The 26,962-nt window shown below is 61.3% G+C and overlaps 6 protein-coding genes across 6 annotated transcripts; all 6 read right to left on the bottom strand.

Moving 5' to 3' along the window:
- Positions 1-849: 849 nt before the first annotated feature.
- LSCM1_06443 (uncharacterized protein) lies at positions 850-1,173 on the bottom strand (the record flags this gene model as incomplete). Its single annotated transcript, XM_067323871.1, has 1 exon — positions 850-1,173. One exon carries the CDS (start codon positions 1,171-1,173, stop codon positions 850-852), a length of 324 nt encoding a protein of 107 aa, XP_067179185.1.
- A 1,120-nt stretch (positions 1,174-2,293) lies between these two features.
- LSCM1_06442 (uncharacterized protein) lies at positions 2,294-4,372 on the bottom strand (the record flags this gene model as incomplete). The annotated part of the gene is made up of 1 exon (XM_067323870.1): positions 2,294-4,372. One exon carries the CDS (start codon positions 4,370-4,372, stop codon positions 2,294-2,296), a length of 2,079 nt encoding a protein of 692 aa, XP_067179184.1.
- Positions 4,373-6,849: 2,477 nt separating this feature from the next.
- LSCM1_06441 (uncharacterized protein) lies at positions 6,850-8,388 on the bottom strand (the record flags this gene model as incomplete). The annotated part of the gene is made up of 1 exon (XM_067323869.1): positions 6,850-8,388. One exon carries the CDS (start codon positions 8,386-8,388, stop codon positions 6,850-6,852), a length of 1,539 nt encoding a protein of 512 aa, XP_067179183.1.
- A 705-nt stretch (positions 8,389-9,093) lies between these two features.
- Positions 9,094-11,187, bottom strand: LSCM1_06440 (uncharacterized protein; the record flags this gene model as incomplete). Its single annotated transcript, XM_067323868.1, has 1 exon — positions 9,094-11,187. One exon carries the CDS (start codon positions 11,185-11,187, stop codon positions 9,094-9,096), a length of 2,094 nt encoding a protein of 697 aa, XP_067179182.1.
- A 1,576-nt stretch (positions 11,188-12,763) lies between these two features.
- Positions 12,764-13,804, bottom strand: LSCM1_06439 (uncharacterized protein; the record flags this gene model as incomplete). The annotated part of the gene is made up of 1 exon (XM_067323867.1): positions 12,764-13,804. The coding sequence occupies one exon, from the start codon at positions 13,802-13,804 to the stop codon at positions 12,764-12,766; it is 1,041 nt and encodes a 346-aa protein (XP_067179181.1).
- A 2,140-nt stretch (positions 13,805-15,944) lies between these two features.
- On the bottom strand, positions 15,945-26,564 carry LSCM1_06438 (uncharacterized protein; the record flags this gene model as incomplete). The annotated part of the gene is made up of 1 exon (XM_067323866.1): positions 15,945-26,564. One exon carries the CDS (start codon positions 26,562-26,564, stop codon positions 15,945-15,947), a length of 10,620 nt encoding a protein of 3,539 aa, XP_067179180.1.
- Positions 26,565-26,962: the final 398 nt, after the last annotated feature.

Raw genomic sequence — 26,962 nt, 5'->3', positions numbered from 1 at the left:
AGGGAATAGCGGAGCGGGAAAGGGTCAGAGGGGTGCCGAGAGGCGATGAGCGCAGGATGCAAGCTGCACATGGACGTCTACACTTCGGGGGAGGCACCACCGCAGGGAGCAGCGACTCGTACACACAGAAAGAAAAGTGCGCGCCTGCCAGCACCATTACCTTTCCAGTAACGCGTTTAGGGGTACGGAGAGGGGAGAAGGGCGTGGTGACGGTGACGGTGACGGGAGTCGGAGTGGGGGGAGCGCGGCACTCTTTTGCTATTTTCTTTCAGCTCTCTTTCCTCCGCTTCCGCGTCGACGACAGATCAACGCGATGGGTCCTGGCACACATGTGCGTTTTAAGTGGAATCTGTTGTGCTGACAACGAACCAGCAGAGAAGAGACGGCCCAACAGTGACGGCAAGGCATCCAGGCACAGCCCCCCTCCTCCCTCGCGTCGTCTCCTCTCATCTCCCCCTATCATTGGGTGGTGGTGGGCGGTGACGGTGTGTGTGTGTGTGGGGGGGAAGCGCAGCGCGCATGAGTGCACACACACGCTTACATACGGTGCGGTGCGCACTGAAAGGATGATGAGGACAGAAAGCGTAGGGAGGGGGGAGAGGTGAGTTGCGAGTGATCGATAGACGTGTGACACAGAGAGCAGACCCCCCCATCGGCCTGTGCCTGAGCACGGAAGGAGCGCGCAGAGGAGCAGCGGGGCGACCCGTTGAAAAAAAAAGGTAAGATCACATGCGCCTCCAACCGACAAACGGAAAGGGGTGCCGCTGCGTGCACCCTCCCTCCCCCCTCCCTCCTCACGACACGGAGGGTAGCCGCCATATTTTCTCACAGTCGCGCTTTTACGTGAGCTCACCGCCTCTCCAGCGTCTCGGAGAGCTCTCCTTTGCGGTAGAGCGCAATCAGATCGTCATACCCGCCCAGGTACTTGCCGTTGAGGAACACTTGTGGGACTGTGTGCACCCCCGTGCGGGCCACCACCTCGTGGAAAACTTCTCGCCCGTTGGGTATGATGTCGATCTCCAGTGAGACGAAGCGGTGCTTCAGCTCGATGAGCAACATTTTCAGCTTCGTGGAAAACTGGCAGTAAGTAGCGGAAATAAGCACAACACGATTGCGACGCAGCATCGATTCCAGGAACTGCGGTGCCCGTGCGGGGTCTAGCGCAGGATTCATAGTCAGAGAGCGAGAGCCCAAACGGGCGTGTTTCCGTGCACGTCTGTGTGCGGCAGGCCTCTTGGGCTTGGCTTCCGTTGCGCTCGGGCTTGCTTGCGAGAGAGGAAGAAAAAAGAGTTTCCGAATCAACGAGAGCACAGCAGATGAGCACGGATTGATGTTGCGGTGAGGAATGCGCAAGGACGGCGACGGCAATGAGCGCCTCGGAGTGAGGAGGAGGGGAGGGGGGGAGTGCGTCCGCGCAGCACTTCGCCTGTGGAGCCAAACAGCGACACATGCCGCTTTTCAGAGAAGCAGCTGTGCGCGGAGAGAGCCGCACTCGAGCCGAAATGGGATGGGAATGCGCTTTGAAGGTGGAGTCACACGAACAGTTTCGCTCGTCCACCTCCACTGCCGCGTGTGATGCCAGCCGCTTTCTTCAGCGCTTCGACCGTCGCATACGCCTTCGGTTTCCTCGGCGCAGCGGCGAAGGCGGCGACATGTCGGGGGGACGAGGAGAAGCACCATTAATTATTGGAGCTTGTTCCCGGCTGCGACCTCTTTCCTCGCTTTTGAGTTCGTTTCTCTCTATCGTTCCGCGTCCGTTACTGTCGTGCGAGAGCGTCACGCGAAGGAGGAGTGAGGGGAAGGGGTTATAGACGCTCCTCTCTTACTCGTAAGGGCGCATCATTACACGAGAGAAGAAGGGATGGCGGTGGGCACGCGCTAAATGGGCGACTGCACTCATCTACCCAAACACACACACACACACATGCACGAGGCACACATGCGCACTCATCCAAACGACTGCCGTTCCTTCACCTCCCCTCTCGCCACTGCAGTGGTGAGGAAGACCTCCTCGCACAAAATGGATGCAGACGGAATCGCCGGGCACTCCAAACGCCGCTCAAGGAGTGTGTGTGTGGGAGCGAGTCGAGGGCATACAGAGACAAGCGAAACAGACACACACGCAGAAAAAAAACAGAAGACAGAAGAGAAGAGCAGAGCATGATAGAATAATGGCGGCCGAGTCGCACTAAAGTCTTCTGCCTCCTCTCCAATCGTTTCCGCAACAGCTGCACTGGGCTGCGCTCGCTCTTCGCTACGGTGCTCCTTCCTCCCACCTTCACTCCACTGGACGCTATTCTACCACATCGTAAAGATATTCCGAAGCCGCCGACGACGACTCGGACTCCGACATGTCCAGGCTGAACTCTTCTGTCAGCGTGTTGTGCACTTGTGTGAAGCCCAAAGCAGGGCTGTCAGATGGAAACAAGTTACGACCGCCGCTGACTCCGCTCATTGCACCATCGTGGAACACCAACCCGGCAGCGCCACCGCCGATTTCGCCCCACTGAGACTGGTGCTGCAGCAGCGGGGGTGGAAGAGGCCCCAACAGGCTGCTGGTACTCGCCGATCGATTCGCGTCGACCTGCGAGCGGGTTGCGGGCGATCCAAACGCGAAGCGGCCATCGTGCTGTTCCTGCTGCCGCTGCCGCAGTTTGCCATGAGCGGCGGGAGCCACGGCGCTGCCGGTAGTGCTGCGGTGCGCATCTGTGTGTCCGCTGCTGCTGCGGTTGCTGTAGAGGACGTTTGGGGTAGCGTCCTGCGGAACGGACGCTTGCGATCGCGCCGCGGGAGATTTAGTCGCTTCCTGCTGCTGCTGCTGCGGCGGTGGAGGGGCAAGAGAGGCAGTGTGCCCAGTCGACACAGGGCAGTGAGGAAGTGGGGAGAGAGGTGCTGCCTGCGCCTTTGAGAGGGTGGCTGTATCGGCTGCATCCAATGCTGCCGCGGCGGACGCTGCTGAGTTGGCCGCGCTCGGCTTGCCCGACTTGCCCGACTTGCGTGCCCGTGATGCCAGGGCTAGAGCGCTTTCGCCATCACTGGCGGCGACCATGGACAGTAGCGGGGAGGTTGCACCCGTCGGCTTCGACGTTGATGCAGGCATGGGCACCTCCAGCTCACCTGGCTTCAGCTCTTTCCTACTCTTCATTTCCCCAGTTGCTTCCAGCGTCGGCAGCGGCAACGACTCTGGCGGCTCTCCCGTGGCGAGATCACTACTGCGGCGCCGCTTTCCACGGCGCTGCGGCTTCTTCATGGGCTGAGGTGAGCCGGCGTCGAGCTCCGCCCGCTGCTCTGCAAGAGGAGCGCTGCCCGAAACTTCGCTACCGGCACCATTGCGGCCACCTGCACCAGTGTTGTCATGTGTTGCTTTCGTGCCGGTACGACTTACACCCGGATCCGCCGCGCTGCCTCCGCCTTCCTCAGCGATGGCATCCACGTACACACGTGAAGCCTTCTTGCGCCTCTCCAACGACTGTTCCCGCTGGTGCTGTGAGGAAGGCGCTTCCTCACACTTGCCGAGGGCGTCGACTGCCACTGGGGTCGATGACCGCGCTGAGGGAGGAGTCCCCAAGTAGTGCCGACCTAGCGCCTCCTCAACGTTGCCAACCACGCCCGCTGCATGCCCGGGCGGCCCCCCTTGCTGCTGCTCTTCCTGTGAAGACGCTTGCACGAGAGAGGTCGCAGTGGGTGGCGTGGTGGAGATCAACGGGAGGTTGCTGAAGCCCTCCTCCACTGCCTTCGCGCGTCGTGTATGCTTCCTTCGTGGTGAAAGCGTCTTCTGCTGCTTGCTTTCCACCCTAGCACACTCTGCATCGCCTACAGATGTCAATGCTGATGGTGACTCTGCCGCCGCCAACATCGCACCCGCTGCCGCCGGAGCACTGCCGGCGTCCTGCGTGCGCGTCGCCATGCTGTCTTCGGCAGTCCTCAAGGGCTGAGCTGCCGATGCGGCCGCTATGAGCGGCAAGGACGACGAGACCAGAGTGGCTTGCGTGTCTGACGCTGATGCGGAAGACTGCGATAGTGCTCTTGCGGTTGCTGCATCGGCCTCTCCCTTCGTGCGCATGACCCAGTAGTGTCGATCTGCCTTTACGTGATAGCATCCGTCAGGCAGTTCATGGGAGGAGCACACGCGGTAGACACTCTCGCGCTTCTCCGTGGCATGCACACTAACTTGGAAGCTGTTACGATCTGCCACGTCTCCTTGGGCACAGTCGCGCCTATTGTGTTGTAGCTTCGCCTTCCGCTTCTCTGCCAGACAGTACTTCCCGTCGCCACCAAGCAGCAAGCGCAAGTTCACGACACCGGTTGTCAGGGCTGGTCTGCCACAGAACAGAATGCGCACTGGTGCGGTACTGAGAGGGTGCAGCTCCATGAGTAGCTCTGGTGGGATGACGGCCGCGGGCTGCAATGCTGGTGGTGGCGCTGGGGAAAGCGATGGAGAGGGCCACCTCGACGCGCTTGTGTAGGCGAGGCCGGCGGGTGAGAATAAGGGAGCGGGGCCTCTCCAGGTCTATTGATCCACCAGCCTTTCGCCAGGCGCTCGGACGCGAGGAAGATTACGAATGTCGTGGGAGCAAAGAATCTGGGGAGGGGAGGGAGGAGGGAGGGGGAGGGTGTGAGCGAAGGGTGGTGGGGAAAGGCAGACAACGGACTCGAGGAGAGCGAGTGATGTCAGGAAGGTCACAGCTGGCGTGTGTGTGTGAGAGAGTACATCTTCTCACACCTTCTTTTGGGGGGCGGGGGCCTTCGAGAGCTGATTCTGTCCTCTTTCGGATGGCACCCATGCACACGTGGCGGTGACACAAACAAGGCAGAGGGAGGGGAGGCCATACGTGTGGGCATGCGGGTGTCTGCGGCATAGAGGGCGAGGTCGGCGACGCGGAGCAGCCCTGAAAACAGGAGGCGCAAGCCACGAGAACACATTGGCTCACCCCTTCAGAGCTTGATTCAGCACGTATGCAGCGACAGATACGTCGCTGTAGCGGTTGCGAGGGCACTTCTCCGTTGCCACAATGCGCAACGACATGCGCCCATCTGCAGAGGGCCGAAGCTCTTAGAGTGAGAGGGGCCATGGGCCTGGGTGGGCTGGGAGTGGATGGCACCGACTTCGGTCCACCCCGGCTTCCTTTACACACGTTCCCGCGCCTACACACATGCTCAACCGCATAGATACGAACATCCGCACACGCAAACAAACAGACAGGCACACAGACACGCACGCACGCGTGTGTCCCTACGCGGTCGCAAGCGAGCGCTTCTGCACGCTGGCGGGAGTAGGGACGGTGGTGGTGGTGGGGTGGAGGAGGTGTGACATCAGAGCACAGTGGAGCAGAAAGTGCACATCTCGTTCTCTTCGTGAGAGCGAAGAGTGACCTCAGTCGTTTTGTTAGGAAATTTGCTTGTCTGCACGTCATCATATTGCCGCCGTCTCCACCTCGCTCTCTCCTTCTTCCCCGCGCGCGCGTGTGCGTGTGTGTGTGTGTGTGTGCCACATAGCCGCTTCACCCTGACTCGCCATGTATCCGGCGGGGAGAGCTGGCGTGCGTGCCGCATGCCTCCAGCCTAGGCTGGCAAGTGGCACACGCGCTCAAGTTTTTGACTCATCTTTCCTCCGATTCTTTCCTGAGCTGAGAGCACCAACGGCCCACGTGAGCCCACTAACACCACTGCTCACCGTCTGCATGCGGGCAGACACACAGACACAAACATCTCGGTTGGCGCCATACAGGCGCCGACGCACGCGCCTACACGCATGCTCAACCGCATAGATACGAACATCCGCACACGCAAACAAACAGACAGACACACAGACACGCACGCACGCGTGTGTCCCTGCGCGGTCGCAAGCGAGCGCTTCTGCACGCTGGCGGGAGTAGGGACGATGGGGAGAGGAGGCTTTTTCAAAGATCAGCAGAGAGAGAGGAATAGACGCATGGGCTGGTGAAAGCGGAAAGATAGAGGATGGGAGTGGTGCCGTGGCGCACGCGCTGCGCCACTGTGGGCCGTAACAGGGACTGTGAGGGATGTGTGTGAGAGGCGCAGTGGGATGGCCGCTTTTGAGTTACCCCGCAAGGCTCTTGCGATAGTGTTAGCGACGTGAGCCATCGAGAGAGCGCTGAGAGTGTGCCTTTGGGGAACGGACTGCTGCCGGCGGCCCTTTTTTTAAAAAACTGCTTTCCCTCCCTTCCTCCCGCCGACCGTATGCGGTTCTCAGCGACGCTCGTGTTCTCGTTCAGTGAGTTTTGGATTATTCGCCCCCCTTTTTGCTTCTTCTCGGCTGGGCGGAAAGACGGCCTCTCTCCATCGCCGTTCTTTCGCATACACACAGACACACGTGTAAGGAGATCGATACAGGCGCATGGAGAGGCCGACATCGACACAAAAGCGCCCCCCCCCCTGCCCCCCGCTTAAGAAAAAAATATGAGCGCTTCAGTGTTCTTCGCACACATGCGATGACCGAAGGCGTTTTTCTTTTCTCGTTCTGAGAGCGCTGAGGCTGAACGCCTTCCCTTAGATAGGAAAGAGCCTTGTCTCTCGGCTGCGCACACCGCGGGACATCCGGCAGCTTTTCTACAAACTTGTCCGGCTCTCAGAACGATCTCCACGACCAAAAGAAAGCTACACAGACAATGGGGCGCCACAGATCGCCTCTACCGCACTTCCTTCTCACCCGGCCCCGCCCTACTACCTGTGAGATATGGCACAGCGCTGCCTGGGCCCCAAGTATGTTCCTACCACGAAGACGGAATGACCAGGTGGAACAGGAGGAGGAGGCGGGTGCAAGATATGCACCCGCTACCCGCTTCGTGTGCGTGTGCCCGAGCCCTTTAGCATCTGCGTGGGTGCGGCTTACCTGAGCTGCGGGGCGGTAGCGGATGCTGCCATGGCAGAAAGCTTCGTGTATGTCTTCATGACGTCTCTGTCTGACGTCTGCTCCGTGGCGGGGGCCCGTTGGGCAGAGAGGTAAGATGGTGTTGGCGCCAAAAGGGTGTTGGTGCGCGAGGAAATCAAGTACAGCACCCCGGCCGTAAGCAGTACCAGCAGGGTCGCTCGGCGCATCTTTTCTGAGGATGGGCCGACATTTGTTGCGCCTGCTGCAGCCGCCAGGCCCCGCATCTCGGCGGAGATACTCTTCTTAGATCGAGAGGAAACAGAACATGACGCGCTTGCGCTTCTCCTATACGGCCATGCACTAGCACCCCCTTCTTCCTTGGACGCTGCCGCCACCGCCTTTGCTACTGCTTTCTCCCTTGTCGCGCAATGCCGCTGCTGCATGATGTCCACGACCACTGCGAAGCTCTTTAGTAGGCATGGAACCGCCACCGTCAACATGTAGTGAAGCGATCGGCTCACGCCGAATTTGCCGCCCTCGGCGCCATAAACTCTGCGCAGCAGATCTCGAAACATCTGCTTGATAAGCTGCGCGTCTGCCACCTCCGACTGAGCAGAAAGTAGTGCCACGTAAAGCCCCGACGTGAGTTGCCTCGCCGTTTGCGCCCAGAAGTCACGCTTGGCCGGGGGCAAATTGAGGGCGGGTGCCAACGGTGCGTTGAGAGGCTTTGCGATGAGGTCAACGACATGACCCACGTAATGGCAGGTGGACTCGACATGCGGCACCATGGCGGCTATCGTCGCAGCGGTGCCGACTTCCTTCGCTGCCACAGCGGCAAGATGCACCTGCGAGATCTGGTGGCCTGCGAGCAATGCCAGAGTGGCCTCAAGTGTGAGTTCCAGGTCGCGCTCGGCACACAACGTTTCCGCAAGCTCCGCCGCCGCGCCACATGTAACACGACCCTCGCCAACATGTTCCGTGGCACTGCTGCTGCTGCTTCGGAAGGCTTTGTGGGTGATGTACTGCACGGCGATCCGCAGGGATTCGGGACGAATGTGTGAGGCCTCGACATCGGCAAACAGCACTGCGGCGGCGCTTGGCTTCCCTACTGAGTTAAATCGGGAAAAGATGTGCGTGGCGAGCGCATCGAGGTAGGAGTGCACGAGCTCTGGGAAGTGGGCCGTATGCTTGGTGGGGTCCTGTGACACCGCGGCGGCCTCATGCAGCTGCAGGGCGGTTACGCAGAGCACCAGCGACTTTCCCGAGAGCGCCAGCGCCGACTTTGAAGACGACGACGTTCCTGCGGCGCTGTCGGCCCATGCCCGGAGTTCCGCTTCCGCGTCCGCCGCAGTGGGAAGACGGCGCAGTGCTGGAGCGGCGTGCCCAACACTAGACGCCGCTGCCACGGCGTGCCATCGCCGAGCGCATGAGGGAGCAGATACGGCTACTCGGGACGCGGAGCTGGCATGCCTCAGCAGCGCACAGCGCGGGGAGGCCTCGATTGAGGTGACCAGAAGCCTACGGCTGCAGAACATGAAGAGTCGCACCGGCCTCATGACGTCGACGGCAAGCACTTCAAATACACGGATGATCTCTTGCGGTAGGTCATGTAACTCACCGTCTTACCAAGCAATCGCACGCACATACGCGCACGTACTAAAAATTTCTCTGGGGCCGTGTAGCGAGTACAACAGCCGCTCCCGCTGGCAGGGGAAGAGGGTGGAGAGGGCGAGGCTCGGGCAGAGGATGAGAGAGCGAGAGGAGCACAGGCGGGGGTGGTGGTATGAGCGGAGGAGATTCAGAGCCATACACGCACACACATACACATATACACACGCATGCCAGCGAGCATGCTCGCAGAGACTCTGAAAAAGAAAAACAGGAGAGGATTAAACGGGTATACCGGATTACGGTCTGCGCGCATGCGCGCGCGTCTCTTCGCGCTCCTCCTTCGCGGTTTCCACGCCGTATGCGCCTGATGAGAGAGAGAGGGGTGGGGTGGGGTGCAGTTGTATGCTGCTTCTACGTTACGCGATTCTCGGTGCAACAATACACACACACGAAAAAAAAACTGCGCACACGCACAAAAAATCGAGCACATACATATACACACGCATATGTATGTGTATATATGTATGTGTTTCTGCGAATAAAGTATCGGAGAGGAGGCGATGGCAATGAAGCAGTTGATTTTTTTTGGTGTGTGTGTGGATGGGGGGGAGACCGCAGATCGCCTCCCCCGTCTCTTCTCGACTTCCTCTCTACCGCGGTACGTAGGCGGGCGATATCCACGCATTCGCCGCCTGGTGCTGCAGCCGTGCCTCCTCCTCTTCCTTCAGCAGCTGCTGCAGAGACCAGGCAGAGAGGCTTGGCGATGTGCCCATCGCTTCGAGTGTTACGTGCAACTCGCGGAGTCGGTCTTCCTCTCTTGCCGTCGAGGACGAAGGACGAAGCGACATGCTCAGCGCTTTCTTCGCGCCACTGCCCGTTCGTGCAGCCGGTGCCGCCGCGACGCTTTCGCGATCTAGCGCCATCACAGCAGCCAAGAGGTCTCGAGCAGCTTCCGCCGGCGACACTGGGGTCTCCTCCCGCACCTGCTCCATTGCCTCCGAGAGAGAGGTGAGGCTGCTCCGCTCGTCGGCCTCCAAGCCGCCCTGCACCACTGCTGGCCTACATCTCTCTGCCTTGTCAAGAGGCGGCGCGCTTGCAGCCGCTTCTGCAGGAAGAGAGGGGCTCGAGGCCTCGGCGACAGCGCCGTAGTCTGTCGTTGATGCGGCGAGCATCTGAAGGTGCCGCATGGCGCGGTCGATTGCGTTGTGGCTGTCGCTTCCGCCATCGGCCGCCAGCAGCTCTCGCAGTAGCGGTGCTGCCACCGCGCACGACGGATCGTGTTGGATGCGGCGATGCGTGGCGCGCATCAGCGCCTCTTGCTCTTGCGCGCTGAAAACTGCCTGGGGAAGTGCCGCCAGCATTCTCGTCTGCCCATTGCGTCGTACGCGCATGAGAACGAAAAGGACATCGGCGACGGTGCTGCCGGCCTCGAAGTTTTCCAGCATGAAGGCGACCATTTCTCTCGTCGTGCGAGGGCCCCAGCGAACGCCCTTCTCCCTGCAGAAGAGCGACATGGCAAGGTGCATGGTGCGGGTGCAGATGAACGCACGCGGCCCTTCTGCGGCGGGCCCAGCAACCGGCATGAATGACTCAGAGGACGGAAGACCTCTTCTGCACCTCGCTCGCTCCTGCCGCCGGTTAAACAGCTCCGCAGCGCCACGCAGGACCTCCCACTTGCGCTTGTGCTGGAGGGTCAGGATGTGGTATACAAACATGGCATGCACCGCGACTGGCATCGTGCCGTGGTGCCGACTCATGTCTAGGCAGAGGCGCCGCTGCATTACCACCCCCTTCGATGTCTGTGGCGCCTGATGCAGGCGCTGCTGAACCGGAGTCAGGGAGGGGTGAAGCAGGAGGGCGAAAACGTCCGGGTCGAACGGGATACTGTGCGTGTCCATGTAGGCGGCATAGGCGAGTGCCTCGTCTAGCTTGCCCGCCGCCGTGCAGATATAGACCCACGCACTGTGAACGGCTGGGCTCATGTGCTGCTCCTGCTCCACCTTTCGAAAAAGCATGGAGGCGGAGGTGAAATAAAAGCGATCCAGCGTGCAGTAGTAGGCTGCCCAGCAAAGTAGGTCCCGCAACACAGGCTCGGGGAGCGCGAACTGCTCCTCCGGCTGCTGCTGCAGAGAGGAGAACGTCAGACACTTCATGAAGTCTTCATAGATGACGTGCGGCATCGGCGCCTCGACGTTGCACATGACGTCCGTAAAGAGAAAGCGATAGTCGTGCTCCATAATGATTCTTAGGGCATCATGGTACGGGGAGCGCAGCACGATCTCGCGCAGCGCCTCGTAGGGCGGGCTCCGCCAGAAGTCCTCCTTGTTGGGGAGGTACCGCTCCACCCAGACGGAGGCGCCGCCAGGGCTCCCGCCGTTGCTTCTGCTATCGACCTCGCGTGGGAGGTCTTGAAGCCACCGCTTCTGAATGCCACCACATCGCTCCGCGGCGAAAACGTTCGAGTCACTCGCAGGGAATCCGTAGGGGATGTCCGGTAGGGCAGCAGACCACTTCGCGGTTGCTTCAGCTGCTGCCCTTACCGTCTCTGCACTGCTGCTGCTGCTGCTGCTGCTGCTCTCAGAGACAGGCGCTTCGCAAGGGAGCCCAGATTTCTCCGGGGATGCGGTGAAAGAGGCGCGCCGCACCTCGCGTGTGGAGGTGAGCGCGCTTGCCTTTGCGGTCGAGCAGCTGAGGCGATACGCCGACGTGCGGCGACAGCACACGACCAGCACCCACGAGATCATCTAGGGAAGATTGTGGTGTCTCTACACAGGAAGGGGTGGGGGTGGGGGAAACGTGCACGAGCGATGACAGGCGATGCAACATTCACTGAAACACACACAAAAATACTAAGCTGAGTCGTATGCAGGCGTTCGTGGCAGGCGATATATATATACATGTATGTATGGGCAGAGAGACGGAGGGGAGCGATGCCCTGCATGCGCGAGTGAGAGAGGGGAAGGCACTATGGTACCCCATGAAGCACAACCGATCCCGCACTATCGGCCCTGCAGATGCTTTCCAATGCAACGCGGCGTTCCTTGTACAAATTTCCGCGCTACTCGCGCTGCGTGCAGAGATGCCGAGCGTTGCGGTGTAGGCATTCACCTTGCGCGTCCCACCCCGCACACACCCTTCCTTTCTCGTTGGGTGATCGATGAGGTGGTGCCGCTGCATCTTTTTTTTTTGATTCCCCTCGAGCACCGCTGCGACGGAGCGGCACGTGCGGAGAGGTCGAGCGGGGAGGAACAACACAGTTACCCCCCTCCTCCTCCTCCTCCCCTTTGGCTTCTTTAGGGCACGAGCTCTTCCAGCCCCTCGTCAATACCGCTTCCACTCGCACTCATCACCTCCCCAGCACGGGGACGATTCGCCCAGGTAGAGGAGAGAGCCAGCCAGCCACTCAGCGAGTGCGCAAGGGCGTTAGTGCGGTCGGTGCGGCCACGTGGCTACCCACGGCGAGGTATAGATTCCCACACCCGCGAGGAAGGAGAGCGCGGCCAGACACAAACAGACGTGCCCATGTGCATGAGAGACGAGTGGGTGAGACGGACAGGAGAAGGGGGCGGCGTCCTTAGAAGACCGTTACCTCGTCTTCCCAGACGCTCTTCCTCCCCCCTTTTTAAGTGGCTGAAGCTTCCCTCTCGTGGCGTTCCACCCACGCCTAAAAAAAAGAAGCCGAGATAAATCAAAAGTGTGTGTGTGTGCGTGTGCGTAAGATGTGGAGGGGAGAGGGGAGGGGAACGACACACAGGCCATCACTCCGACACAAGCGCACAGGGGTCCGAACGAATGAAGGTAAGGGGACAGTGCGCGTGAGATAGTGAAGCACACAAGAAGGAGGTGCGGTGGCGCTCTGGGTGGAAAACAGGAACTGAAACAGGCGCAACAGAGGGGAAGGGGGGGCAGAGGCCGAAGACATTGGCACGCGACACGCGCGCGTACACACACACGACGTGAGGTGCATCAGGGAGAAAAAAACGGGAGGAGGACGAGGAGGGGGGAGAGAGCCGTGCGCGAGAAGTGCGAAGAGAGAGAGCAAAAAAACGAAAAGACAACATCGAAAGCAACGGCGATGCAGCACAAAACGCATTCGCAACGGTACGAAGAGCACCGAACAGGGCTCCAGGGCTGCGGAGGATTTGAGGCCGATCGAAAGGTCTGCACGGTCTGCTGCCATCCGGCCTTCTACACTCACGCGCGCGCACGGCGCTTAGAGGTCTTCCCCTCTTCTTCTTTCCCCTTTCTCGACCTCTTGGTACTTAGCCCGCTCGACCTGTCCGTACCTTTTTTTCGCTCTTCACGCGCCAGCACATGGCATCAGTGCCACTCGAAATTCAGCAGGTCTCTCTTGCCAGGGTCGCAGGAACGTACCTTCACCTCAAGCAGGTCATACCACTGCGAGTCGCTCTTATTCTCGGCGTTCTTGGCCGGCGTCAGCACGAGCAGCGTCGGTACACTACCCAGCTGCAGCGTCTGGTGCTTGCGGTAGGGAAACGCTGGGTTGCCAAGGTAGCTGGCGCGCTCGACCGGAAGCTGCAGGAAAATGGCGTGCGCCTCCCCGCATTTTCTTTGAAGCTCCGTAAAGCGCTCCGCTACCTGCGGCTTCGCCGGGACGCAGTCGGGGCACCAAGATACCCCGGTGGTCGGGTCGGTGGAGCCGGTGAGAAAAATCATGAGGGCGAATGGCTGCTCGCTGTGCTGCTCCAACAGCCTCTTGGTGATGGTGGTGAGGGACGCGTCTAACTGAAGCGGGTAGCGTAAGAAGTAGATAGTGCGATTGTTGGCGGTGCCGACAGCTGTCTCAGCAGGGGCGCGCAGGCGCGAGAGGTACTCCTTGCGCGCTGACGTTTCCTCCGCCTCAGGGCCACGGTTGAGCGCGATCCACCGCGGCGCCTCCTTGAAGATGCGCAGCGTCTTGATGTACTTGCTGTGCTCCGTTGTGAAGCGGTGGTACATGCCGGCCGGCACGACGATGCAGTCGCCTGGCTTGGACAGCAATCGAATCCACTTGTCATCGGGATCGCGCACGTCAAAGTAGCCCTGACCCTCGAGAATCAATCGTACCTCGTCATCTTCGTGAATATGTTCCCGGAAGTGCTGCTCCGCCAGAGCCTCGAACTTCTCTTCGCCGAGGTTGTCCGGGCTGAGGTTCACCACATCGTAGCTTTTGTAGTGAAGTTTCTGAAGAAGCGGCTGGATGAAGCCCTCCATGTCGTCGCTCACCTCCTTCGGGTCGAAGTGACGGTAGAAGACCCCCGACTCGCCGAGCACCTCGTAGCTACCCGGCACGTTAGGCGAAAGGCGGTTCTCATCGCGGCGATCCGCCACCTCCTCGGGCATGTACCAGCACTCTGACATAGCGAGATGTGATGCGCAGTCGAGTGCGCCGATGGGAGTGGGGAGGGCTGAGGTTAGGATCGAGGGCGTTGGGTGGACGACTGAGCCCGAGAAACTGCACAGGCGGTGAGTACTTGAAGGGCGTTCAGCGAAGCAAAAAAAAATAGGAGGGAGGGAGGCCACACCGTAGGGAAGAGAGGAAGGCTAAGCACTGATGGCGAGAGGGTGCGTGCGTGTCACTGTGTGTGTGTGTGAGGGATGATTACACGAGGTGTTTGCAAGAGAAAAGGACCTGATAAGCGTTCCCGATGAGCGTGCCAGGTGGGGTGAGGTGATACATTGGGACGGACTGGTGCGGGTATACACGTGCGCAGGAAAGAGCAGAACGGTCAGGGAGGGGCCGAAAAGCGGCCGAGCACGTGGGAAGCGAGGCGCCGGAGGCTGAACGTGCATGCTGTGAGGCGCACATAGCCGCGGGCATCGTAGCCGTCGAGCGTGAATGTGCTGTATCGTCCACGACGCAGGAGCGCTGTGGAGAAAAGCTCATGGGAAAAGCATACCTGGGGGGAGGGGCCGGCTCGGTGTAGCACGCACGATTCGAACGACGTGTGCACTCTCTCATCCGTCACGCACGGGTATCAAGAAGCGACGCTGCTCGAGGGAGGAGAGAGTGGCACCATATCGTGGCGTTTTCCATCGGCTACGACGGTGGATCGATGCAGTCGCCCGCCCCCCTCTCTGTTTTTATTTCTTTCGCGCATGTTGTTTGAGTGGTAGCTCACGCAGCGCTCTCCTGCAACCACGTGCAATGAAACTGATGGTACACAACATCTCAGAGTGCTCAAGATGCACTGCTGCAGCGGTTGTCCTGTTCTTTTTTTCTGTGCGTGAAGCATCGGTCTCAGACGTGTATCCGCATACATTGTAATGCACACAAAAATGAGCGTGTATACTGAGAGAGGGGTGAGTGAGTGGGTTTCTGCGCCTGGTGCGGCAGCCCGAGCGTAATGACATACATAAGCACACACAAACAGGCAAAGCCAAGTAGAGAAGTGCGAAGGCGAGTGAATGAAAGCGAAAGAGAGGCTGACAAGAAAGAAATGTCGCCCTCCTCCTCCTCCATCACCGGCAGTTTGGACTGCAGCCGCCGTGAGCTGAGCATCCTTTGTGTGTGTGTGTGTCTGAGCCCGCTTATTTTTGCGTACCGCCCCGATCCTCTCCCTCTCTTTCCACTCCAGCCGATCTCGCCGTCCCCCAACTGCCCTAGGGGTGCACTTACGTGCATATGTGCGCCTCGTGCCCCTCCCCCCTGCATCCCGGCGTGCCCCTCCCCCCTGCATCCCGGCGTGCCCCATGAACGATGATCGCAACGTTATAGACGCGCACGCACGTTTTGGCGGGAGGTGGGGCTGAAGGGTATGAGCGGGAAATGGACGAGGAAAGAGCCACAACGTAGCAGAGAGAGAGCAAGCGGAGGGCGAGGCCCGCCCATGCACTCCGAGGGCATATACAAGTGCGAGTGGATGCATGGATATATACGGAGGGGTCTCAGATGGGATCTGTCGCGCCCGACGCAGACGAGTTACTGCAGTGCAGGACAGAGGAGCGGGGACACGCAAAGAGAGAGGATGGCGAAGCAGCAGCAGCAGCAGCCTGGGCACATGAGGTGAGAAAGGTTAGGGAGAGACAGAGAGAGGGCATGAGGGCCATGATGCGCCGTCTTTGAATGGTACAGTGAAGTGGAGGTGGGGGTGGGGCGGGAGGGGGAAGGGAAACCACCCACCACCTTCGGAGATCCGAAGGCGCACACCCACACGCGCATCAAACAAAAAAAGGGGTGCGACGATCCCATTCCAAAAACAAAAGATGCGCATCATTCGATACAGCCGCCTCGTATATATAAATACACACACAAACACACAGCGCCATGTGTGTTATGGTGAGACAGAGTCAGAGACGATTAAGATGAGGAGGGTGAGGGGAGAGAGGCGGCATACGGGGAGGAAACAGAATGAACGCAAGCCAACAAAGGGAAAACGATGCCGCGCCCCCCCCACACCACCAGAGAGGGTCATGCTGGAAGCGCTGCTTCGTTTCCTGAAGCCCTCGCGTGAGGGCCAAATACTCGGAGGACGCCAAGAGGGCCGCTCCTCTTAGGCGCTCAGTCGTCAGCTTCGGCGGCATCGCAGTTCCTGTCGTCGCTGCCGCCTCCAGAGTTGCCGCTTAGGGAAAGGTCGAGTGCGTAGTTATTTTCTACTGAAGGGATGTTGGCACCAGTGCCGGTGCCGACTGCGCTGGAAACGCCTCTGCCTTCTCTGCTGCCGGCAAGCCACACCACCTCGCCAGAGCCGCTTTGGATGGGAACGTATACGAAGCTGCCTGCCATGAGCGAAGGCGTAGCGGCACCGGGCCCGACCTCCTCATCACTATGGGGCTGTTGCCCCCTATCTGCGTGCCCTACTGGACGGCGCCGCGTCGCCCCCCCTGCCGGGGCTTTCCCCTTTGCGCCGCTCTGCGCAAGCAGGCGCGAGACCTCGTAGACCTCCTGCATCATGTGCGTCATCCACTCCACATCCCATGAGACTTGGTGGTCCAGCACATCGGCCGCTGTCATGCGCTTGGCAGGATCGCGGTGAAAGAGTCGATGGAAGAGGTCCACGAGCGAGGCGGGTAACAGCACGGAGAACTCCTCGAGTACACCGATGTTGGACGTCATGATGCACAGGATGCGCCGACGAGAGTTGCTCGTGTCGGCCACGGTGGTGGGGGCTTCGTTGCTCTCCAGCCTCACAGCTTTCTGCGAATGCTGCTCGCTGCTCGTCGACGCCCCGCCTTTTCCGTGCAATGCGCCACTATCGGGGGAGGCCGCCTGCTGGCTGCCGCCCTGCGCCTCCTTGCTATCGGTGGTTTCGCTGGTGTTTACCCAGTCGCGCAACTGAAGCGAAGCACCTTGCTGCCGCTCCGCTGTGTCGATCTCCAAGGCACGCTTGAGTGCCATCAGCATGCCGTTCGTCGTCGCTTCGGTAGAGTGATGTGCGAGGCGCAAGGACAGGCGATTAGCGAAGGTGAGCGGGAGCGATCCGGCCTTGGGGATGGTGCGATACAGCTCGTTGAGCGCCGGCATGTGGAGCCCGTTGAGATGGCCCAGGTTGATGCCCATGATGCTGGCGATGAGGCACCCAAAGGACCACATGTCGCACGACTCGGTGTACGTCTCGCCAAGCACCATCTCCGGTGCCATGTAGCTCACTGTTCCCTTCATATTGCGCAGCTGCCGTGACTCCGTCATCTTCACCGCTGACCCAAAGTCGCCGAGCTTTGCCATGCCGTTCGCGAAAAGCACGTTCGCCGGCTTGATGTCGCGATGAATGATGCCGTGGCGATGCAGGTAGCTGAGCGCACTGGCGATGTCGTGCACAATCATGACGGCATCCTGCGGACGCGTGAGCTTCGGGGTCACTATCAAGGCCTTATTGGAGATGGATGGGGGGATCTTGCCGCTCATGCACGTTGGCGCACGCACTATGCCTGCCACGTCTCCCTTGCCGTCGGTGCCGTTACCATTGCTGGAGTTGCTGCTGCTGCTCAAGGGGCTGCTTATGCTCATGGCGCTACTGGGGCATTCTTCCATGGGTCTGGCGACGCCGGCGCTGCGGTATTGCTGACGCTCGGCTGCGCCAGGAATTGCCACGGCCGGCTCTTGCAGGTAGTCCGCCAGCGTCCCGTCGCAGAGTTCCATGAATATGGCGTACGCGTTGTCCTCCAGTCGGGTATGTGAGAACGACACAATGTTCGGATGATCAAGCGCGCGCATGATGCTGACCTCGCGGTTGATGATCTCCAGTTGCCTAAGCTTCATGCTCTTCAGAAAGATTCGCTTCATCGCCAGCCTGCCGCGTGACACGTACATCATCACCTCGAAGACGTCTCCGAAGGCGCCACTGCCGATGCGGCTCACAATCTGGTACGACTGTTCCTTCCGCACACCCACCATCGACCGCAGGAGTCGGCGGCGACGGATCTGCTGCTGCACCTCCTCAAGCACGTTCCGCGAGAGTAGACCATCCAGCAGGTTGTCGGCGTACATGACAACTGTCGCGTCCGTCATGATGTTCTCAACATTCATCGTTGGAGTGCGCACACCAGCCCGCGTCGAGATGAAGAAGGCGACGACGGTTTCCTCGACGGCGTGTTTGGCAAGCATGTCGTGCATTTCTGCGCTGATGAGAGCGTCCACCCACTCTACAATAACGACATCAAAGAGCTGCAGCCCGGAGCGCGCGTACCGCAGCATCTTTGCTGCACTCATGACGAAGGTGGTGCAGTGCCCGTAGACGCCCAAGACTTCTTCCACTTCAGGATAGGCGCGGGTAGCGTAGACAAGCACATGGAGGTGGTAGCGCGTCGTTCGATCAGCCACCACCTCCTCCTCCGAAAAGGCGGGGAGGGCGGTGCTGCTGCGGCCTGCGATGTGCGTCAGCTTGCTGCTCTTGCTGCTGCTGACCTTCTCGCTGACCCGGCTCTGACTAGGCGAGGAGAGAGAGGTGGTCAGTTGCCGGATCGGTCGCGCGGCGACGTCGGCGCCGACACTGCAATCAATAATAGAGGAGCTTGGCGTGTTCCCTTGAACTGCTGGTGTCGCCGCCACCGCGGAGACTCCAGAGGACGTGGAGGCGCTGCCAGCCGGCAAGGGACCATGATCCAGAGCGCTCCGTGCATGCGTGCACAAGTGATGACGAAGATCCGCTAGCTGGTGTGGACGGTTAGCGAGACCAAAGATATCCATGAAGCTGTCGGCGAACGAGTCGTTGGCCTCGTCGCGTACGGTGGCGTTGCCGCCGCCGCCGGGGTGTGCGACTGAGCCGGCATGCAGCGAGACCGCGCCGACGGCAGTGTTAGGTGAGGTGCTGGACATGCCCGCATGCGCCGGGGCACCACTAACCATGGCTGGCTTGGGTGTGGGTCCCGAGAGTGATGCCGAGCTCCAACACTGCTGCGCGCGGTGCTTGGCATTGGAAGCCTCTGCGCTCGAGACCATCGCAGAGGCGTCGGACCTTGTCTTTGCCTCTGTATGGACGCCTGTGTCGCCCGCCTCTGCGTTCTTCCGATCGACGTCATCACTCTGCTTCTCCAGAGCGTTGCTGAAGTCACCAAAGGCAGCGGCCGCGCTATTAGACAGCGTGTAGCTAAGCAGCTTTGTCCCACCAGACTTTTGTGTGCAGACACTGACGAGTCCTTGTGTTATGCTGCTCCGCGTGCTGACCAGCTCCGCCAGGTGACTGTTACCGCCAGCAGAGGACGTCGTACATAACACAATGGGGTGAGGCAGAGATGCTGGATACAGCGAGGCTAGCGCGCACTGCGTTGAAGGGGAACCGCAATAGCTGCTGCGCGTGTTTTTCTCTGCCGAACTCTTTTCAGTCATCGACTCGCCTGACTCACCGTCTGCGTGAGAGGCACTGAAGATATCGCTGCCTTGACTCACTGGTGGCAGCTGCAATCCTGCGCTCGAGCTTTCCTCTACTGGAAGCGACACACGGAGCGGCATCTGCTGCAGCTCGCGAGAGGCGGCGGCTGGCGGCTGCGACGCCGCTTCGAGGGGAGCTGACTCGCCGGGGCGGTGAAGGGAATGTGGGGTAGGGCTGCTCTGTCGTCGCGAGCGCATGACCGCGGTGGGCTTGGCTGCCGCTGTATTCGGCCTGCTGCAGGGCTCACTGGCCGGCGCGGCGTCTGTGCTGTTCCGTTGCCGCTGCAGCGTCCCCTCGACTGGCGCCTCGTGTGCGTTGGCGCGCGCGCGTCCGGCGCCCGGTTTGCTTTCAGCAACATTGGCCGCCGCAGCGCTCCGGCTCGCGCCCTCGAAAGCCACAACGGTGCCACCAGGCAGCACCGCAGGCAGCTGCATGGTCGTCCCTATCTTTGCCAGACCTGCACCACTCACCAAGAGGCCACCAGAGGACGGCGCCGACAGGGGTGCGTCGCTTTCAACTGACTGCTCCGTACCTCTTCCAGCGCCGCTGGAGAGCCGTCTCGTACCGTCTTCCGGGCTTTCCACCGCTTCTGGATACACTGCTGCTGCTGCTGTCGTGACAGCACCCACGAAATGTTTGCCCTCGCTGCTGTCAGCCGTCGCCATCGACACTATCGGCGGCCCTCTGCCGGTGTGGTGGTGTGGCCCGTCTGAAAGAGGAGAGGCCGCCAGCCGAGAGGAGTCGGTGCGGCGCCGCGGATCATTAGCGCTCGTTGAGCCCTTCTCTGCTGACCCATGGCTCTTCGCCGACACCGTCGACGCCGCTGCTCCAGCTTCCAGTGCTGAGGCCTGAGAAGAAGTGCCGGCACCTGCCATATTCGTTGCCGCTGCCGCTGCCGTTGCCGCCTCCGCCGCTGCCGCCATGCCCGCGGTGCGTGCCAGGGCTGATTCCTGTGTATTAGGCTCCGCCTCCCCTGCGTTGCCATCGGCGCTGGCGCGCCGTGATGCACTTGTAGGGAAAGATGGTGACGTGATTGTCGGCGACATCAAGGACGGAAGGACAACGCTCTTGCCGCGAACATCTTCCAAGTAAGGCCGCGCTGCTATGTCGTACCGGAGGGGAATAATCTGTGGCGACGGCTGCGCTGCCTCGGCGGCGGCTTCCTCGGTCGCCAGGTTCACCAGGTTGACACCAAAGACCGAGAGCCCCCGATACTTGGAGAGCTGTACATTGGCCAACTGGCTCAGCAGTTCCAGACGCTGCGGCGTCGTGAAGGGGATTCGGACTTGCGCCTCGTACGTGTCAGCGCAGATGCGGGTAGCGCCATCGCACATGGCCAAGCTCTCTTGCATGTCCCGAGATAGGTAGTGGGAGCTTGGTACATGACGTGAAGGGTGGCGACGATGGTGCTGCTGTTGCGGTGGGGCTTGCGAAGCCGCTCCTGCGCCTAGATAGCCTCCTAGCAGCAGCTGTTTTCCACTGCCGGTACGGCGGCTGGGCAGCGAGGTGGACGAGGCCTCCACGGTCGTCTCGCTGACCCCGGTGTTGCCTTCCACTTCTTGGATACGCGTGTGCTGCCTCGGCAGCGCATCGACGCCCTCTTCGTCACTCTTCTGTCGCACCCCCGACGTCCGCACCTCTGAGAGCGTCAGATCGGGCGGGTGGCTCGTCGCTGCGGCTTTGCTCCATTGGTAGCCGCCTCGCGCTGCATTAGCAGTGCCGCTGGCGGCCGTTGCCTCGACGCTGCTCGATCTAGAAACAGCCGCGAACACCACCTGACCGCCGTCTTTGGCCTGCACCGCGGTCTCATAAGACGTGCTGACAGATCGCTTGAGTGGTTCCGACCTGTTGGCGCTCGCTGCTGCTGCTTCAACTGCTGCTGTCGTCTGCGTCATGGGTGATGGCCGCCGCGATAGCCTGCTGGATGATACGGCGTCACTACTACTGCCGATGGCGCCGCCCCGCGTCAATTGTTTTTCGGCGCTAACGTAAGTGTCCATATGGCCGCTGGCGCCTCCGCGGCTGCTGCTTCGGCCATCGCCACCGCTCGTCATTGCATCCGAGGTGAGCGCGACTTGTTGCCTCCTCTTGATGGGGGACGGAGGGTATGGGCGAAGCTTGCGTTCGTGCTTTTGGTGCTGTGGGTAAGAGTTGCATGGCCAGGACATGCAGTGCCGCGGAGGGCTGCGCGGTGGCTGGCACGCTGTGGCGCCGGCGGCGAGGGGCGACTGCAAGCCGCGCAGCGGCGTCGCCGTCCGGCTTTCCTTACTCGCGTCTGACAGCGACTGCAGCGAGGACCATTCCTCCGAGTCAAGCCGCCGCAGCGGACCCCACGGCAGCGGCGGCGTGACGATGCCGGTGCCGAGCGAGGACGCGGTCGCAGTGGTCACCGCTGTGGTTGGCAGAGCGCCGCTGCTATGAGAATTTGTGAAAGGGCCGCTGCCGCTGCTGTAGTGACTGGGATGGCAGCTGCCGACACCGCCGTCAAGCGATAGGACGGCAGAGCGAAGGGCTTGCCTCGACTCCTCGGAGATGTACAGGGCGTCGAGCTCCTTCAGTCTCGTCCTCAAAAGCTCCTCGATCGCTCGTTGCTGTTGCTGCTTCTGCGAAGCTGTGGAGGACTTCGGTGAAGGCAGCGAGCTCACCAAGACGGGCACGGTGGGTCGCGCCTTCTTTGGGCTGGGCGCCGCAGAGTCTAGTCTTGGGCCAACCGCGCCGGCCTCAACTGTTGTACTGATGCCGCTATCGCTTTCCTCAGCGCTCATGTTTTTTGCTTGGCAGCTCTCGCTGGCCGGAGTGTTGTTGCTGCTACCGCTACCGTTGTCGGTGCCGTCGTACTTGATGCGGCCACTGGCGCTCATGAGTGCTTCCACAGGGACCAAATCAATGACCAGCTGTGTCTTGCGGCGCACGGTTAGGATGCACGCCACTTGCGTGACGCCGTTGCGGTGCAGAAACCGGAGAACGTGCTGCACAAACATCATTAAGGCGACCGAGTTGAAAATAATGGTCTGCGGCAGGCGTGCTGACACGAGCACCGCCGCAATACCGCGCTGAGATCGTACGCGGTCCGCAAGCTTCTTGGCTGTGATCTGATCCGTCTCGTTGCTCCGCTGCCAGGACATTCCTGACATATTGCCCAGCAGCTGTGTAATGCTGGTTTCTGTCGGGTCTACCCAGCCTGAGGGCTGCTGCAGGGCGCCTGCCAGGATACTGGGGAGGAGGTGCTGGGGCGCACTGTGCCCGCCACCGCCCACCGCGTCGCCGCCGCTCACGAGGCTGAGATGACCACCACTGTGCAGGGATCGGTACATCAGCGAAGCATGCGAGTTGAGCGGGCTCACCGACAATGATGACAGCTGCTTCGAATCCCTACGGCCCCACGCTGACGTTTGGGTGCATCCCACCCACGTCGCAAGCTGCGCGGAGCGATTCTTCTGCTTGTACTGCTGCGTATCGCGCAACGGCAGGGCCAACTGAACGACGTTTTCCATGTTGCGCACCTCCTGCATCCCACGCCATGGAGACGACGACGCCGCGGTGGGGGCGAGGGCCTCTGAGGAAACGGTGAGCGACTGCTGATATGGCGACCCTGACGACGAAATCGGCCCGCTGGCCGGCGCGCGCCCCTGCTGATGGTGAGGAGGCAACACGCGTGACCGCGGGCCACTAGGGAGGGCCATGGTCATGTTCGCCGCTGACAGCGGTGCGGAGGAGAGACTGCGCGTTCGCGAAACCGGCCACGACGCTGGCTGGAGAGCTGTGGTGGCAGGGAGTAAATTCGTGACGGTAGTGCACTTGAGCGGAGCCGCCACACGCGGCTCATCCTCGCCAAGGTCGGCAGATGACCGGCGCTGTTGCGGGCGATTGAGCAGGTGACGTTGCTTCGGCTTTGGCTGACGAGCATTCAACGCTCTCTTCTGCGACAGCGGTGTGGCGCTGTCGGGGTGGCTGTGGCGGTGCGGGTCGCCTTCTGGCTTCTGCGAGGTGAGCGCCAGCTCCCGTGCTTCCCCTGCCACTATGGCCTCCGAAAGAACGGCACCGGTGGGTTCGTTGGCTCCGTACAGGCAGTCCAACGAGGCGCCGGTAGGTTGTGCCAGATTCGCGTGGAAGGGGGGGTAGCTCAGGTCGAAGGAGCTGTTTTGGTTTGTATGCTGAGAGGTGCTGCGCACCGCCGAGGCGCCGTCGCTGTTGGCGGAGGGCGTCCCGTGACTCTCAAGGGTCCCTTGCATGCCGGGCGTCGGGGCTCCAGGGCACTCGCTTGTATGCAAAGCGGCCGCGTTAGATGAACGCTCCGCGCTGATGTTAGGAGGCCGGCCCAGGCTCTGCACGACAGGGGGGAGGGAGGCTTGTTGACTGCAGTTCGCCCACTGACCCCTCAGCGCGCGCGGCGGGTCAGCGTCGACAGAGTTACCACTATCGACTGGGGCGACTGAGGCGGCGGTGGCCCAGGCAGACGGCGGCGAGCGCGCTGCCCAATGCAGTGGGGGCGCTAGCGGCTGTGTACTGCGCAAGTGCGGCGCCTCTGCTGGGGGAGGTGCTAAGGCGGCTGCCAGTCGACGATCGGGGGACAACGATGCTGCGCGCACGCTCTGCCTGGGCGCATCAACAGCAGTGCCACCGAGTGTTGCCAGCGCTGGCGATAAGCCTGCCGCCGCCGCCGTGCGCAATGCCGGCAGCCTTGCAAGACTAGCTGGTGCGTTGCTGCTCTCGAGTCGCTGGAGGACGTATATTTCCACGTACCGGCTGTGACGGTGCTGTTGCTGCTGCTGTTGCTGCACCGGCAGCGGCGGCGCTTGACTGCTCAGGTCCGATCTCGGAGGAGAGGAGATGCTCACCCCTTCTGATACTGTCAAGGTTCCTTGCCTGAACTGCCCCACCGTGATGACTTCATCGCTGCCCGTCAGCCTCGGCGATGACACGTCTACGCTGTAACGGGATGGCTTCCTCAGTGGCGGTGGGTGGGGTTGTGCGCGCTGGGTAGCGGGCTGCGGCGGCTGATTCTGCGTAGTCAACGGCGAGCCTATCAGAGACGTGTTCGTGCTCGCTACTGCAGTGGTGGTGGCGGCTGGTGATTTTAGGGACGCTACTGTGACGGGAAGTGGCGACCGCGCACTCTCGCTACTCGCGCTGGGTGGCCGCGGCATCTTTGGCTGATTCGTGGAAACGGCAAGCGCCGCGTAGTGCGCAGAGGTGCGCGCGCAGTAGAGGATGACCTGATTGCCATGGGGCAAAGCGAAAAGCTCGTGCGGACTTCGCACCTCCCGCCACATTGGCTGGCGTGCCGCGCCGTATGACGGCGGCGGATGCATGTGGAGTGCCGTGCTGTCGGTGTTGTCATGGCTGCGCCTCTCTTTTGCCTCGCCATATGCCGCCTCTGACGATGACCGCGACTCGATGGTGAGCAGCGGGGCAATCTCACCCGGTCCCGCTGCTGCATCCGTTGCTGCGGCTGCGGTGGCGAGCGGCACGTTGCTGCCGACGCTGCCACCTGCAACACGAGGGGAAAGGGCCAGCACAAAGCAGGAGAAGATGCTCTCGAATGTCGCTGCTGTTATTTCTTCCGCGTCACGGCAACCCAACATGCTCACGGCAACGTCGTTGGCGTATACGAGCGGCCAAGGGCGTGACGGAGGCAGCATCAGGCTGTCGCTGGCGCCCCGACACGCCGAGAATGCGTTCCCCGCTGACGAGAGGGAGCGAGTCACCGTTGGGGAAGGGGGGGTTGCTGCGCGGGTGGCTGCGCTTTTCGACGATAAAGACATGCGGCCGATGCCGGTTTGGCATACCGACGCTGGCATCTTCGACCCGTACGTCGAGCTCGCCTCGGGGTCGCTGGCGTCATCAGCGCTGACATTGCTCGTGTCCCTAATCGCTACCGCAGTGACCAACGGGCTGTGGGTGTCACAGCTGCCATCGGCCCATGCGCTGTCCTCGCGGTCGACGATGGTAGTGCTCTCTAACAAAGGCTGCGGAATGTCAGTGCAGGGGGGCGAATTGGACGGCGGCCTTGGGTAGGGCGGCAGCCTCCGCGGGCGAGACAGGGCGCCCTTCTGTGGTCTGGGGCCGGCGGTCCCCGCCGTGGCGTAGGACTTAGGGGTGCCGATCGGGTTGCCCGCGGAGGAGCTCACTGAGGCCATGTTGGCGGCTTCGGCTGCCGTGACGCGCGCCCTCGCGTTCTCTACCACGATGACGGGACACATGACCTCTGCGAAGGAGCACCTGCGCAGTCCCTCCGCCATGAGGAGCAGCGAGGGGTTCAGCCGTGCGATGACTTCTGCAGGGAGCTGTTGTTGCTGTGGCTGCGGCAGCGTAGGCGGAGGCGACGCAGGTTCTCGTGGAAGGACGGCAGGGTCTGGCAACGACGAAGGCGGCTCTGAAGGGCTTTCAGGAGATGCGAGAGGGGCGCCTGCCTCTCTGACGGGGGACACTGGTGCGGGTATCTGACTGCTCCGCAGCGGCGGCAGCCGCGGTCCGGAGCCACGCCGTGGGCGAGCTTTCGGCAGAGGGGACAACGCAGCTGTCTCTGTGGCGGTGGTGACGCCGCTACAGCTGTGGCTCCCGCCAAGCGGCGTCGCGAGGCAGGGCGGCGCACTCAGTGGGAGGGGGATTGAGGAGGCCGGCGAGATACTGGGGTTGTTGTTCAGACGCCGGCAGAGGTCCTGGTATGAAGTGACGGGGTCCAAGGTGGAAGTGGACAGCGCCGCTGCCAGAGTGCTGCCCGCCGAGAGCTCCGGCCGTTTCTCCAGCAGTGTCTCCCGCGCCGGCGCGGTATTCACATCTGTGACAGCACTTGACGCCCTTGGTGGCGTCACGCCGCCGAGTGTGAAGGGCAGCGGAGACACCGGCGAGAGGGGCGGCACGGTGGCAGGCGTGAGTGGATTCTCGGGTGACGCGATGAGCGCGACTGGCGCAGCGGTGGCGGCTGCCGGCGGCGGCGCGGAAGAGGTGGTCGACGCGGTACCACTCAGCGAAACCGGACGAGCAGCTGTCCACTGACGCCATTCGCTGTCGCCAGCGAAAGCGCTCGTGCTTGCTGGCGCGCTGCTCGCGGTGCCCGCTGCCATGGCCTGGGGGTGTGACTGCACTGGAGCCGCCGATTCCGCGCCAGTGGCTGTGACTACCATGGATGTTGCGTGCGCCGAATTCTTGCCCATCAGATGGGGGAGGTCGCCGGCTTGAAGCATGCGCAAGCTGCTGCTCATCACCGCTTGCCCGGTCGCTGATGATGTCCGCGTCTCCGCTGCAGCGCGAGCGGCGCTTCCGTCTGGAAGCTGCGATGAGGAGCCCACCTTCATTGGGTAGCTTTCCATGGTTGATGGAAGGACTCGCCCACACAGATAGACACGCAGAATAGAGTGAGCTCTTCTTGCTCGCTCGCAAAAAAGAAAGAAGAAAGGCCGTTTACGTGTGTGTGTCTGTGTGCACGCGGGCAAGAAAAAGTGAACGAAAAACAAAAAGATGAAGGGAGAGGGAGGGGGGAGGGGGACAGCGGATGTGCTTATGTGTGTTTTGCGTCTCTTTGCTGAGACCTCAGCGTGGTCTTCTTCGTGTATACACAAAAAGCCGCGATGGGCCCTTTCCCCTATTGCGGGGCAGAGCGCCCAACAGACGAACACCAAGGAAAAGAAATCACACACACACACACACAGACAGAAAGAGAGAGAAAAGGGCGAAGGCAACCGCACCGCCACAATGAGCCGCGCACAAC

This window comes from Leishmania martiniquensis, chromosome 20 (assembly GCF_017916325.1).
Source record: "Leishmania martiniquensis isolate LSCM1 chromosome 20, whole genome shotgun sequence".
Lineage (NCBI taxonomy): Eukaryota > Euglenozoa > Kinetoplastea > Trypanosomatida > Trypanosomatidae > Leishmania > Leishmania martiniquensis.
Note: the sequence above shows the minus strand (reverse complement) of the source record. Positions and strands in the feature narration are given on the sequence as shown.